Below are 15,618 nucleotides of genomic sequence, written 5' to 3'. Positions count from 1 at the left end.
GGCTGATGTGTTTTTATTTACACGTGCTGCAGTCAGTCTGATGTGAAAACCTGTAGGTATACTTTTTTTGCGATTAATCCCTGTACATGTGTGTAAGGGCGCTATGCTTCTTTTATGTATGTTATCATATAGCTCAGCCACCAGGATAGGGATTATGGCTTCTGTTCACACACACTCTGTTTATCTTTGTTCCCTATATCTGTCCAATCTCTCTCTCCCTCTGTATTACTGTATCTATCTCTTTCTGTCTGCTGTTCCCATTGCCATCATGGGGATTGGCTTGTGATCCATTAACTGTGTAAAACCCTACCCCTTGTTGTCTCCTATTGGCCTTTAAGCTGATTGACACTTATAGCAGCAAGTTATATGATAACCTGGGTTATTATGTGATATGCTGTGACCTTGATGTCATGTCACTGCCCCTGCTCCACCCCCTTCTTCCAGAAGCCAAAACCGCACGCTGTTCATGAGATTTCTCACTTTTACCGCTTCGTACTAACCAAACTGGTAAAAGATTTTTATTTTCAAATTTCTCTATTTGTTAACAAAGAAAAGACAATTCAAAATCATGTTATGTAACAATAACATTCATGTTGCCACAATAACAAAATGACAAATATAAACACTTTAAAAAGAGAACAAGAAAGACGACAAAACAAAAAGAAATAGATAGGAAAATAAATACAAAATCCCGACTTCTAGCCTAAAACTTAAAGGGGTATTCCAGAAATAAAACTTTTTTTTAATTTTTTTTATATCAACTGGCACCAGAAAGTTAAACAGATTTGTAAATTAGTTCTATTAAAAAATCTTAATCCTTCCAATAATTATCAGCTGCTGAATCTGAGTTGTTGTTTTCTGTCTGGCATCGGTGCTCTCTGCTGACATTTCTGCTTGTCTTGGGAACTGCACAGAGTAGGAGAGGTTTGCTATGGGGATTTGCTTCTACCCTGGACAGTCCCCGAGACAGGTGTCATCAGAGAGCACTTACCGTATATACTCGAGTATAGGCCGAGTTTTTCAGCACGATTTTTCGTGCTGAAAACACCCCCCTCGGCTTATACTCGAGTGAACTCCCCCACCCGCAGTGGTCTTCAACCTGCGGACCTCCAGAGGTTTCAAAACTACAACTCCCAGCAAGCCCGGGCAGCCATCGGCTGTCCGGGCTTGCTGGGAGTTGTAGTTTTGAAACCTCCGGAGGTCCGCAGGTTGAAGACCACTGCGGCCTTCAACATCATCCAGCCCCCTCTCACCCCCTTTAGTTCTGAGTACTCACCTCCGCTCGGCGCTGGTCCGGTCCTGCAGGACTGTCCGGTGAGGAGGTGGTCCGGTGGGATAGTGTTCCGGGCTGCTATCTTCACCGGGGAGGCCTCTTCTAAGCGCTTCGGGCCCGGCCTCAGAATAGTCACGTTGCCGTGACAACGACGCAGAGGTGCGTTCATTGCCAACGTAATTCTGCGTCATTGTCAAGGCAACGCCTCTATTCCGGGCCGGAAGCGCGGAGAAGAGGCGCCCCCGGTGAAGATAGCAGCCCGGACCACCTCCTCACCGGACCACCTCCTCACCGGACAGCCCTGCAGGACCGGACCAGCGCCGAGCGGAGGTGAGTACTCAGAACTAAAGGGGGTGAGAGGGGGCTGGATGATGTTGAAGGCCGCAGTGGTCTTCAACCTGCGGACCTACGGAGGTTTCAAAACTACAACTCCCAGCAAGCCCGGACAGCCGATGGCTGCCCGGGCTTGCTGGGAGTTGTAGTTTTGAAACCTCTGGAGGTCCGCAGGTTGAAGACCACTGAGGGCGAATGATGAGAAGAGGATGATGAAGGGGGGGTGTGGGGATGATGAAGGGGGGTGGGGATGATGAAGGGGGGGTGTGGGATGATAAGGGGATGATGAAGGGGGGATGTGTGGGATGATAAGGGGATGATGAAGGGGGGGGGGTGTGGGATGATAAGGGGATGATGAAGGGGGGATGTGTGGGATGATAAGGGGATGATGAAGGGGGGATGTGTGGGATGATAAGAGGATGATGAAGGGGGGATGTGTGGGATGATGACAAGGGGATGATGATGAGGATGTTAATGACGGGTCTGGATGATGACAGGGGGGGATGAGGTATTTCCCACCCTAGGCTTATACTCGAGTCAATAACTTTTCCTGGGATTTTGGGTTGAAATTAGGGGTCTCGGCTTATACTCGGGTCGGCTTATACTCGAGTATATACGGTAAATAGTGCCGTGTCTAAATAGTAAATGCCGATCATCTACCTGAACGGCGATGTCCGGCATAAGTCACAGGTCCTGGCTGCTGATAGCAGCCGGGACCATGCAGGTATGATGCAAGCTCAGCTCCTGAGCTAGATTCATAACCTTGCCGCAGCGCCATTTAAAACAGCGTTCTGCTGCAAGGGGTTAATATATAAATGTGTTATCTGCATCATTTAGTGCTCTAAAATATCTTCTCTCCTGTGTGAATTCTTAGGGTCTGTTCACACTACAGAGTGTGAACGGAATCTCCGCTCGCAGAATTCCGCGAGCTGAGATTCAGCCTGGCAGCCGACAGCGGTGGTAGGACCGCGTGGCACTGCGCCGTCACCATTGATGGCTATGCAGTACTCACGGACTTCCGCACAAAGAATGAACATGTTCTTTCTTTGCGCTGAACAAATTCCGCAGTGTGAATGGGTCTTGCGGAGACCCATTCACACTAATGTTAAATTCACACCGTGGAATTCCGCGGGAATTCCGTAGTGTGAACATACCCTAAGATGTCTTTTAAGTGTTGATTTCTCATTAAAACATTTCCTATATTCTGAACATGAAAATGGCTCCTCTCCTGTGTGAGTATTTAGATGTTTAACTAGTCTTGATTGCTTTATTCTGAACATGAAAATGTTTTCTTTGATGTTTAGCGAGATTTGATTTCTCTGTGAAACATTTCCCACATTCTGAGCATAAAAATGGTTTTTCCCCTGTGTGAGTTCTTTTATGGTTAACAAGTCTTGATTTAAAATTAAAAGATTTTCCACATTCTGAACATGAAAATGGATTCTCACCTGTGTGAGTTCTTTGATGTTTAACAAGACTTGATTTCTTAACAAAACATTTTCCACATTCTGAGCATGAAAATGTTTTTTCCCCTGTGTGAGTTCTTTTATGTTTAACAAGTCTTGATTTAAAATAAAAAGATTTTCCACATTCTGAACATGAAAATGGATTCTTTCCTGTGTGAGTTCTTTGATGTATAACAAGACTTGCTTTCTCAGTAAAACATTTCTCACATTCTGAGCATGAAAATGGCTTCTCCCCTGTGTGAGTTCTTTGATGTTTAACAAGATTTGATTTCTCAGTAAAACATTTACCACATTCTGAGCATGAAAATGGCTTCTCCCCTGTGTGAGTTCTTTTATGATTAACAAGATTTGATTTCTCAGTAAAACATTTACCACATTCTGAGCATGAAAATGGCTTTTCCCCTGTGTGAGTTCTTTTATGTTGAACAAGATGTGATTTCTCAGCAAAACATTTTCCACATTCCAAACATGGAAATGGCTTTTCCCCTGTGTGAGTTCTTTTATGTTGAACAAGTTGCGATTGCTGAGTAAAACATTTCCCACATTCTGAACATGAGAATGGCTTTTCCCCTGTGTGAATTCTTTGATGTTTAACAAGATCTGATTTCTTAGTAGAACATTTCCCACATTCTGAGCATGAATATGGTTTCCTTCCTGTATGAGCTCGTTGATGTCCAACACCCCTTCTGTGACCTTTCTGTGATGAATGAGAAGACAGGACCTGTATATAAGGATGAGATGACAGATCTTGGCTGTGAAGGGCTGAGGGTGTATCTGGGATAATGGAATGTTCTTCATATGTATCTTGTGTGATATCATCATCTGCTTTATAATCTGAAGATATAAGATTCTCCTCTGATCTCCTGGTACAAGAATCTGCAGAGAATAACACAGATTTTAATAACTTTAAAGGAGTATTCACATCTTAAAGACCCTATGTAATGTTGTAGTGCATGTAAAAAAACACACTTGTGCAAATAGTTATAATTACTTTCCTTGAAGCCTTTGAAGGAAACCTCTCCTGGTCTGGACAGTTCCTGACATGGACAGAGGTGTCAGCAGAGAGCACTGTGGTCAGACTGAAAAAACTACACATCTTTCTGTGGAGCATACAGAAGCTAATAAGTACTATTAACCCCTTAAGGACCCGTGGTTTTTCAGTTTTTGCACTTTCGTTTTTTCCTACTTACCTTAAAAAAATCCAAACTCTTTCAATTTTGCACCTAAAAATCCATAGGAGACTATAACACTGCACACACTTATCTCTTATACTGATCATTGTTATCCCATAGGAGACTATAACACTGCACACACTGATCTCTTACACTGATCATTGTTATCCCATAGGGGACTATAACACTGCACACACTGATCTCTTATACTGATCATTGTTATCCCATAGGAGACTATAACACTGCACAAACTGATCTTTTACACTAATCCTTGTTATCCCATAAGAGGCTATAATACTGCACACACTGATCTCTTACATTGATCATTGATATCCCATAGGGGACTATAACACTGCACACAGTGATCATTGTTATCCCATAGGAGACTATAACACTGCACATACTGTTCTCTTCCATTGATCATTGTTATCCCATAGGAGACTATAACACTACACACACTGATCTATTATACTGATCATTGTTATCCCATAGGGGACTATAACACTACACACACTGATCTCTTATACTGATCATTGTTATCCCATAGGAGACTATAACACTGCACACACTGATCTCTTACACTGATCATTGTTATCCCATAGGAAACTATAACACTGCACACACTGATCTCTTATACTGATCATTGTTATCTCATAAGACACTATAACACTGCACACACTGATCTCTTATACTGATCATTGTTATCCCATAGGGGGCTATAACACTACACACACTGATCTCTTCCACTGATCATTGTTATCCCATAGGAGACTAAAACACTGCACACACTGATCTCTTACACTGATCATTGTTATCCCATAGGACACTATAACACTGCACACACTGATCTCTTACACTGATCATTGTTATCCCATAGGACACTATAACACTGCACACACTGATCTCTTACACTGATCATTGTTATCCCATAGGACACTATAACATTGCACACACTGATCTCTTACAATGATCATTGTTATCCCATATGGGACTAAAACACTGCACACACTGATCTCTTACACTGATCATTGTTATTCCATAGGGGAGTATAACACTGCACACACTGATCTCTTATACTGATCATTGTTATCCCATAAGAGACTATAACACTGCACACACTGATCATTGTTATCCCATAGGAGACTATAACTCTGCACACACTGATCTCTTACACTGATCATTGTTATCCCATAGGAGACTATAACTCTGCACACACTGATCTCTTACACTGATCATTGTTATCTCATAGGAGACTATAACACTGCACACACTGATCTCTTACATTGATCATTGTTATCCCATAGGGGACTATAACACTGCACACTGATCTCTCATACTGATCATTGTTATCCCATAGGGGTCTATAACAATGCACACACTGATCTCTTACATTGATCATTGTTATCCCATAGGAGACTATAACACTGCACACACTGATCTCTTACATTGATCTTTGTTATCTCATAGGAGACTATAACACTGCACACACTAATTTTTTATGTTGATCATTGTTATCCCATAGGAGACTATAACACTGCACACACTGATCATTGTTATCCCATAGGAGACTATAACTCTGCACACACTGATCTCTTACACTGATCATTGTTATCCCATAGGAGACTATAACACTGCACACACTGATCTTTTACACTGATCATTGGTATCTCATAGGAGACTATAACACTGCACACACTGATCTCTTACATTGATCATTGTTATCCCATAGGAGACTATAACACTGCACACACTGATCTCTTACATTGATCTTTGTTATCGCATAGGAGACTATAACACTGCACACACTAATTTTTTATGTTGATCATTGTTATCCCATAGGAGACTATAACACTGCACACACTGATCTTTTACACTGATCATTGTTATCCCATAGGAGATTATAACACTGCACACACTGATCTTTTACATTGATCATTGGTATCCCATAGGGGACTATAACACTGCACACACTGATCTTTTATACTGATCATTGTTATCCCATAGGAGACTATAACACTGCACACGCTGATCTCTTACACTGATCATTGTTATCCCATAGGAGACTATAACACTGGATGTACTGATCTTTTACATTGATCATTGTTATCCCATAGGAGACTATAACACTGCCCACACTGATTTATTTACACTGATCACTGTTATCCCATAGGGGGCTATAACACTGCACACACTGATCTTTTACATTGATCATTGGTTTCCCATAGGGGACTATAACACTGCACACACTGATCTCTTACACTGATCATTGTTATCCCATAGGGGGCTACAACACTGCACACAATGATCTTTGTTATCCCATAGGAGGCTATAACACTGCACACACTGATCTTCTTTTACACTGATCAATGGTTTCTCACAGGAAACCATTGATCAATGATTCTGCCGCTTGACTGCTCATGCCTGGATCTCAGGCACTGAGCAGTCATTAGGTGATCGGACACCAGGAGGCAGGTAAGCGGACCCTCCTCGTGTCCTACAGATGTTTGGGATGCCACGATTTCACTGCGGCGATCCCGAACAGGCCCCTGAGCTAACCGGCCTTAGTTTAATTTTACTATAGTCATGGCAATCCACTTTGAACGCCGTGTTTAAGGGTTAATAGCGCAACACCGAGATCAGCGCCGCGCGCTATTAGCCACGGGTCCCAGCCGTTGTTAGTGGCCGTGGCCTCGCGTTATAGAACGGGAGCGGACTCATGACGTACCGGTACGTCATGGGTCCTTAAGAGGTTAAATTACTTTAATAGAAGTAATTTACAAATCTGTTTAACTTTCTGGCACCAGTTGATTTAAAAAAATTGTTTTCCACCGGAGTTCCCCTTTAATTACCAAGACCCATTTTCAAATACAACCTGTGTCTCTCTATGTTGTATTACCTTTGTGGCGCTTTTACTGACTGAAGCGATTCTGATATTGTTTTTACGTTATGTATTGTAGTTTATAGTGGAAAATGAAAGGGGTACTCCATGTCTGATCGCGGGGGTCCCACCGCATGCAGCACCCACCCCGCAATATAGCTGTCACGCCCCCTCCCATAGACTTGCATTGAGGGGGTGGGGCATGATGTCCCACGGGGGCGGAGTTGTGACGTCACGATCTTCTGTTCCCGTGGTCGGGAGCCAGAACCTCCAGCGCTGCCTGAAGCAGATACAGGTGGGTGCTGCTTGCTATATTGCAGGGGTCCCCAGAGGCGGGACCCCCTCGATCAGACATCTTATCCCCTATCCTTTTAGTAGGGGATAAGATGTCTAGGGGTGGAGTACCCCTTTAAATCAACTGGTGCCAGAAAGTTAAACAGATTTGTAAATTACTTCTATTAAAAAATCTTAATCCTTCTGTACTTATGAGTTGCTGTTATGATTCACAGAAAGTTCTTTTGTTTTGGAATTTCCTTTCTGTCTGACCACAGTGCTCTCTGCTGGCACCTCTGTCCATAGCAGGATAGGTTTTCTATGGCGATTTGCTCCTACTCTGGACAGTTCCTAAAATGGACAGAGGTGTCAGCAGAGAGCACTGTGGTCTGGCAGAAAGGAAATTAAAAAGAAAAGAACTCCCTGCAGATCATAACAGCAGCTGATAAGTACTGGAAGGATTAAGATTTTTTAATAGAAGTAATTTACAAATCTGTTTAACTTTCTGGCACCAGTTCATTTAAAAAAAGATGTTTTCCAGTGGTGTACCCCTTTAATAGTAAACTAGTTCTCTAGGATTGTGGGGATAAAAGATGAAATTATTAAACTTAAAAAAACAAAAAATAGTCATTATGATGTATTGTGGTTAGATATTAACATAACTATAATGGGACATTAATATAATAGGATAAAAAAAAAAAGATATGACAGAGAAAAAGAAAAAATAAATAAATTAAACATGAAAAAACTTTAAAAAACTTTAAAAAAAATAAATAAATAAAAACTGGTAAAATAAGAAAAAAGTTTTTTTTTTAAATGAAACATTAAATAAAATTAACAAAAAATATAACATTTTAAGAATTATAATTAATAAAAATACAGTAAAAAAAAAATTGGTAAAAAAAAGGAAAGAATGTGTGTAGTGGGAATGATGTAGAGAGGAATAGAAAATAGTGGAGCTAGTAGTGCGTCTTACCATCTTGCCGCACACACTTAGGGCTCATTCACACGAGCTGATTTATATACATGGTTCTTGCTTCGTGTTAGAAAGGGGGATGGGCTCTTCAATGGGGCTTGCGGCGAGTTTTCCGGATCGGAAATTCCACAGCCGAAAATCTCCTGTGGATAGCCCGCCCCCTTTATAACAAGTAGCGGGAAACCTGCAAATAAATCCTCTCGTGTGAACGAGCCCTTAGTGTGATCCCCATTAGTAACAGACGCACATACTCGCCATTTCCCTACGTTTTCCTCTTCTTACAATTGCTCTGAGTTATTGTGTTTTCCAGAGCTCAAATTCACCACGTTTTATGCTGAAACTTTACTAAATTTGTAGATTTCATTTGAAAATATATATTTTCTGAGAAACGCCCCTTTTCCCTGATGGCCCCGTCCCCTTTGTAGGGTTTTCTGAGTAAAGTGGAGAGTTAGTGGGTTTTTTGGATTTTTTGTTGGAAATTCTGGCGTAACACACATGCAACAAAATCTACTCGGAAAAGCCTTAATGGGGTACTCCGCCCCTAGCATCTTATCCCCCATCCAAAGGATAGGGGATAAGATGTCAGAGCACCGCGGTCCCGCTGCTGGGGAGGCTCGCTCTGCACATAATGACGGGCAATACAAGGGCCGGAGCATCGTTACGTCACGGCTCCGCCCCTCCTGATGTAACAGCCCACCCCCCTCAATACAAGTCTATGGGAGGGGGCGTGGCGGTCGTCACGCCCCCTACCATAGACTTGCATTAAGGGGACGGGCCGTGATGTCACGAGGGGCGGAGCCATGACATGACGCTGCTCCGTCCCCTCTGTCACCCGTCATTACGTGCAGAGCGAACTCGCTCTGTGCAGCAATGATAGCGCAGTCCTGCAGCGGCGATCTCCGGGGTCCCCAGCAGCGGGACCACGGCAATCTAACATCTTATCCCCTATCCTTTGGATAGGGGATAAGATGTCTACGGGCGGAGTACCCCTTTAAAGGAGATGTCCAGTACGGATTATTCCTATTCCATCCTGCCCGGGCTGCAAAAAAAGAGAAAACAAACTTTCACTTACCTTCCTACGTCCCCCCCGGAGCTCCGCAACAGCTGATTGGTCGGCCGGGCTGTCTACATCCCACTTCCTTCAGCCAGGGACATCACACAGCGCTTCAGCCTATCATTGACTGAAGCGGGACATTGCTGCGGCAGGTGATAGGCTGAAGCGCAGTGTGACATCCCGGGCTAGATGAAGTGGGATGTAGACAGCCCGGCCGACCAATCAGCTGTTGCGGAGCTCCGGGGGGGGGACGTAGGAAGGTAAGTGAAAGTTTGTTTTCTCTTTTTTTTTTTTTTACAGCCTGGGCTGGATGGAATAGGAATAGTCCGCACCGAACAGCTCCATTAAAGGGTTTATCCAGGAATGGAAGAAAAAAACAAAAAAATTCTCAGATCATCACAGGACATTCACCTGGCATCTTTTATTCTACTGTGACCTTTGTATTTCCTGTACGTGGCTCTAATACAATGGTCCCTCAACATATGATGGTAATTCGTTCCAAACGACCCATCGTTTGTCGAATCCATCGTATGTTGAGGGATTCGTGCAATGTAAAGTATAGAAAGTTATACTCACCTGTCCCCGCCGCTCCGGACCGTGTCCTCACCGCTCCCGATGCTGTCCCGCTGCTCCGGCGTCTTCTTCGGGATCCTCCGGCTTCTTCCGCATCTTCTCCAGTGTCCGGGCCTCGCTTTCTGGTGACGTTATTACGTTGCTGCGTCGGCACGGCGTGCGAAGCGACATAATAACGATACAGGAAAGCGAGGCCCGGACCCCGGAGAAGATGCGGAAAACGCCAGAGGATCGCAAAAGTAGACCCGGAGCAGCGGGGATAGGTAAGTGAACCTGTCCGGGATGCTTAAACTGCTATCCGACAGCAGCTTAAGCATTTTGCGCTGTCAGATAGAAGTTAATGCGATGGCCCCGACATATAAAAGCATCGTATGTCGATTTGATCATATGTCGGGGCCATCGCATGTCGGGGGGTTACTGTACACATTTTTGCCCACGGTGACCCCGAGTCATATAAGGTCGGTCCCGGTGGCTAATGGTAGCCGGGACCCAGGCCAATACCGGACATCACAGATCGCGGTGATGTCCGGTATTAACCCTTACGATGCTGCGATCAGCCGTCACGCCCTCTCCCATAGATTTGCATTGAGGGGGTGGTGCGTGACGTTATGATCTCCCGGCGCCGGGAACAGCAGAGTACCCCTTTAAGTAAGTGAGGCCCAATGTATGCGATCATCTCCAGTCACTGCTAGCACACTGCTGGAGTAAAGGAGAAGACGTAAACCCTCCACCAACCTCTCCATACACTCAACAGTATTATAAAAAACATTTTTGTTTTTTATTTGTTTCCATTCATCTGTAATGGGTTGTTTTATTAGATAACAAGTGATGAAGCGGAGTGTTAGTGCAGCATGTGGTATAGTGTATAGCTTAGTGCAGCATGTGGTACGGTGTATAGCTTAGTGCAGCATGTGGTACGGTGTATAGCTTAGTGAACCTGTGCTGTATATTGTACCGTCATGCTTTGTGTGATTGAAATTTACTGTATGACTTGTAATGATGACGACTGAATGAGTAGGTGGCTACAAGGGCCCTGTGACCACGAGACTCCTGGTAATCTTTAAATGTTTTATGAATATTTTCATGTATGTTTATATGTATTTGTTTTCCCGTTTACAGTAATACATCTTTTTATCCCCACAATCCTAGAAAACCAGTCTAATTTTCCACTATTTTTTCCAATTTCGTGCAAAAGGGTCACGCACTGGACTAAGATTCTCGGATAAATAATCAGAGTACATCAGATTGCTATATATATATATATTATTTTTTTACATTGTACTTTATATTAGTAAGTGCTACATTTTTGTTGAAACATTCAGTATTTTTTGTGACAATTTTTTTTCAAATATTGTGAAAAATGTGAAAATTTCTGGCATTTTTTTTTTTTACGGCATTCACTGCTTGGTAAAAATGATGATCTTTATTCTGTGAGTCGGCGCGATCATGGCAATACCCAATTTATATAGCTTATTTTTTCCCATAATAAAATCCTTTTTTCCCCCTTTTTGGTGTTGCCATGTACCTTTTTTTTCTCGTTGTATTACTACAATCGCTAAAACACCCAATTTGTTTAGTTTTCAATATGTTTTTACTGCTTCGATGTTATTTTTTTTTTTTTTGCGTGATCGGTAGTTTTTATCTTTACCATTATGGCACAAATGGAACATTTTTATCGCTCATTATTCCATTTTTGCTGGGATGGGATTAAAATCAATAAAATTCTGGCGTTTGATTATTTTTTGTTTTTTTGTTTACACTGTTACATTATATTTCAATAGTTGAGACAATTCATTACATAGGGACTCCAAATTTTTCTGATTTGGAAAATGGTATTGGAGGGGGTGGGGTGGGGGGTGATAGAGTTTATTGTATTTATTTTTAACCTCTAAAAGACTCCGGGCGTACAGGTACACTCTGGGCACCTGGGTCTTAGCGCATCCTTTGTAATACCCTGGGGATATCCTGTGTGGACTGGAGACGTGACAAAATGCCACGCCCCCTCGTAATGTCATGCCATGCCCCCTCCATTCATGTCTATGGGAGGGGTGTGGTGTCACGAGGGGGTGTGACGTAACATCTCGTCTCCAGTCCCGGAAACAAAGAGCTTTCCGCAATTGGAGACGCAGCCCAGCATAGAATGCGGGTGCTGCACGGAGATCACGGGATCAGACATCTTATCCCCTTATCCTTTCCCTTAGTCATTGGCCAGGTAACACCTTTAAGTCTACTTTGGGTAAGAACTTAATATGACTGAGGCCCTAGCAACACAGACAAGGGAACTGTCTCAGGAATAGGGTGAGGGGGGTGTAAGGGTCTTCAATCAATTGCTTCAAGGGAAGGAGGTGAGGACCTGAAGCTACAAACACATCATCAAAATACCCATCGGCACTGGAGACTACAAGGGCCTGCGTGACCACAGAGGAATTAGCCCATGAGAGGATAATCTTATTCATAGGTTTGTCCTTGTGGATCTCTGTGGATGAAGAAAGCCCACCCAAAAGCTGTCCCTGGGATGGAACAGGACCAAGTGTTTCCCGGCCAGGATTGGCATGATCAGAGCTAAGGGCCCGATTTGCCACAATAAAGACACAGCCCCTACCTCCTACTCTAATCCCTCTCCTCAGCAGAAAGGGGGGTGGACCTGAGCTGCATTGGTCTGACCCTTAAAGAGGATCTGGAACCAGGAGGCATTGGGGGGGGGGGGGGGGGGTTGAAAACCGAGGTAACAATCTGACAGAAGACAGAATGGTGGTAGAATCTGTGACTCTTATCTATATTTAGTGGTTACTACTCACCAAGGCGGTTACTTGTAGGAATATCCTCCTTATACTGCTTATCACCGCTCACATCTGTCTCTTCTTCTACCTCTATGTCTCTAGCATTAATATAGTTCAGATCTTCCCCTGTAGAAATGTCCTCCTTATACTGCTCATCACCGCTCACATCTGTCTCTTGTTCTTCCTTTATGTCTGTAGTATTAATATAGATCAGATCTTCCCCTGTATGAATGTCCTCCTTATACTGCTCATCACCGCTCACATCTGTCTCTTGTTCTTCCTTTATGTCTGTAGCATTAATATAGATCAGATCTTCCCCTATAGGAATGTCCTCCTTATACTGCTCATCACCGCTCACATCTGTCTCTTGTTCTTCCTTTATGTCTGTAGTATTAATATAGATCAGATCTTCCCCTGTATGAATGTCCTCCTTATACTGCTCATCACCGCTCACATCTGTCTCTTGTTCTTCCTTTATGTCTGTAGCATTAATATAGATCAGATCTTCCCCTATAGGAATGTCCTCCTTATACTGCTCATCACCGCTCACAACTGTCTCGTCTTCTTCCTTAATGACTGTAGCATTAATATAGATCAGATCTTCCCCAGTAGGAATATCCTCCTTATACTGCTCATCACAGCTCACATCTGTCTCTGGAGCATAAATATTGTTCGGATCTTCACCCTAAATCATAAGATGTAGAAAAAATATATTAAAAGTCATCAGACAGAGGGAGAAGTCACGTGGGATGTTATAGATGAGCAGGAGATGAGGAGTCATGGAGGGTGAGGGGACTGACCACAAGAGCTTCACAGCCCTTCTACAGATCATAGGGAATATCTCCATCTACCTGATCATCCTGTGGAAGAAGAGGACGGGGACACCTCTCTGGTGTTGTTCTCTTACTGGATCTGACTGTAGGGAACACATACAGAGACTGAATTCATTCTTTACATACAAATAATGAGAGGACGTGTGTATATAGTCATGTCTATTACCTGGTGATGTGAGGGGCTGCTGATCCTCCATCATGACCTGATCCTTATACTGATCCTTGTGTCCTTCTACATACTCCCACTCCTCCATGGAGAAATAGACCGCCACGTCCTGACACCTTATAGGAACCTGACACACAATGATACAGTCATCACCCCGACCCCTCCAGTGGTGTTACTGTATAATGTCCCAGCATTCCCAGCAGTGTCACCTCTCCAGTCATCACCAGACCCCTCCATTACTGTATAATGTCCCAGCATTCCCAGCAGTGTCACCTCTCCAGTCATCACCAGACCCCTCCATTACTGTATAATGTCCCAGCAGTGTCACCTCTCCAGTCATCACCAGACCCCTCCATTACTGTATAATGTCCCAGCAGTGTCACCTCTCCAGTCATCACCAGACTCCTCCATTACTGTATAATGTCCCAGCATTCCCAGCAGTGTCACCTCTCCAGTCATCACCAGACCCCTCCATTACTGTATAATGTCCCAGCAGGGTCACCTCTCCAGTCATCACCAGACCCCTCCATTACTGTATAATGTCCCAGCAGTGTCACCTCTCCAGTCATCACCAGACCCCTCCATTACTGTATAATGTCCCAGCAGTGTCACCTCTCCAGTCATCACCAGACCCCTCCATTACTGTATAATGTCCCAGCAGGGTCACCTCTCCAGTCATCACCAGACCCCTCCATTACTGTATAATGTCCCAGCAGTGTCACCTCTCCAGTCATGACCAGACCCCTCCATTACTGTATAATGTCCCAGCAGTGTCACCTCTCCAGTCATCACCAGACCCCTCCATTACTGTATAATGTCCCAGCATTCCCAGCAGTGTCACCTCTCCAGTCATCACCAGACCCCTCCATTACTGTATAATGTCCCAGCAGTGTCACCTCTCCAGTCATCACCAGACCCCTCCATTACTGTATAATGTCCCAGCAGTGTCACCTCTCCAGTTATCACCAGACCCCTCCATTACTGTATAATGTCCCAGCATTCCCAGCAGTGTCACCTCTCCAGTTATCACCAGACCCCTCCATTACTGTATAATATCCCAGCAGGGTCACCTCTCAGTTATCACCAGACTCCTCCATTACTGTATAATGTCCCAGCAGTGTCACCTCTCCAGTCATCACCAGACCCCTCCATTACTGTATAATGTCCCAGCAGTGTCACCTCTCCAGTCATCACCAGACCCCTCCATTACTGTATAATGTCCCAGCAGTGTCACCTCTCCAGTCATCACCAGACCCCTCCATTACTGTATAATGTCCCAGCAGTGTCACCTCTCCAGTCATCACCAGACCCCTCCATTACTGTATAATGTCCCAGCAGGGTCACCTCTCCAGTCATCACCAGACCCCTCCATTACTGTATAATGTTCCAGCAGAGTCACCTCTCCAGTCAGCAGCTCCATCATCTTGTTGATGAGTTCTCGGATCTTCTGTTCATCTATTTCCTCATGTATCAGGGAGTGAGGTGGGGGCCCCGGGATTGGGCTCAGGGTTCTTCCCCATCCTTCACCCACAGGGGCCTGACAGCACCCACTAGAGGACTTCTTCACTACTGTGTAATCCTGTGTATGGAGAGACACATTAATATTACTACATACATTCCCAGAATCCCTCACCTCTCCAGTCATATCCATCTGTTATTACATATATAAGAATGAGGTCATGTGACATCACTCCCAGAATCGCTCACCTCTCCAGTCATATCCATCTGTTATTACATAGATAAGAATGAGGTCATGTGACATCACTCCCAGAATCCCTCACCTCTCCAGTCATATCCATCTGTTATTACATAGATAAGAATGAGGTCATGTGACATCACTC

General features: G+C 43.9%; 1 protein-coding gene across 1 annotated transcript in view; it reads right to left on the bottom strand.

Annotated features, from left to right (window-relative positions):
- Positions 1-2,144: 2,144 nt before the first annotated feature.
- LOC130298100 (oocyte zinc finger protein XlCOF7.1-like) overlaps positions 2,145-15,618 on the bottom strand; it is a 79,402-nt gene continuing 65,928 nt past the window's right edge. The window contains exons 8-10 of the mRNA XM_056550991.1: positions 13,630-13,689; positions 12,797-13,463; positions 2,145-3,948 (exon numbers count right to left, since the gene is read on the bottom strand). Coding sequence (XP_056406966.1) covers positions 2,855-3,948; positions 12,797-13,463; positions 13,630-13,689 — 1,821 coding nt within the window. The 3' untranslated portion in view covers positions 2,145-2,854. The remainder of the gene's footprint in view (positions 3,949-12,796; positions 13,464-13,629; positions 13,690-15,618) is intronic.

The sequence above is a fragment of the Hyla sarda genome, assembly GCF_029499605.1.
Source record: "Hyla sarda isolate aHylSar1 chromosome 1 unlocalized genomic scaffold, aHylSar1.hap1 SUPER_1_unloc_20, whole genome shotgun sequence".
In the NCBI taxonomy this organism is placed as follows: domain Eukaryota; kingdom Metazoa; phylum Chordata; class Amphibia; order Anura; family Hylidae; genus Hyla; species Hyla sarda.
The sequence above is the reverse complement of the archived record's forward strand: the minus strand, read 5'-3'. Positions and strand labels throughout refer to the sequence as shown.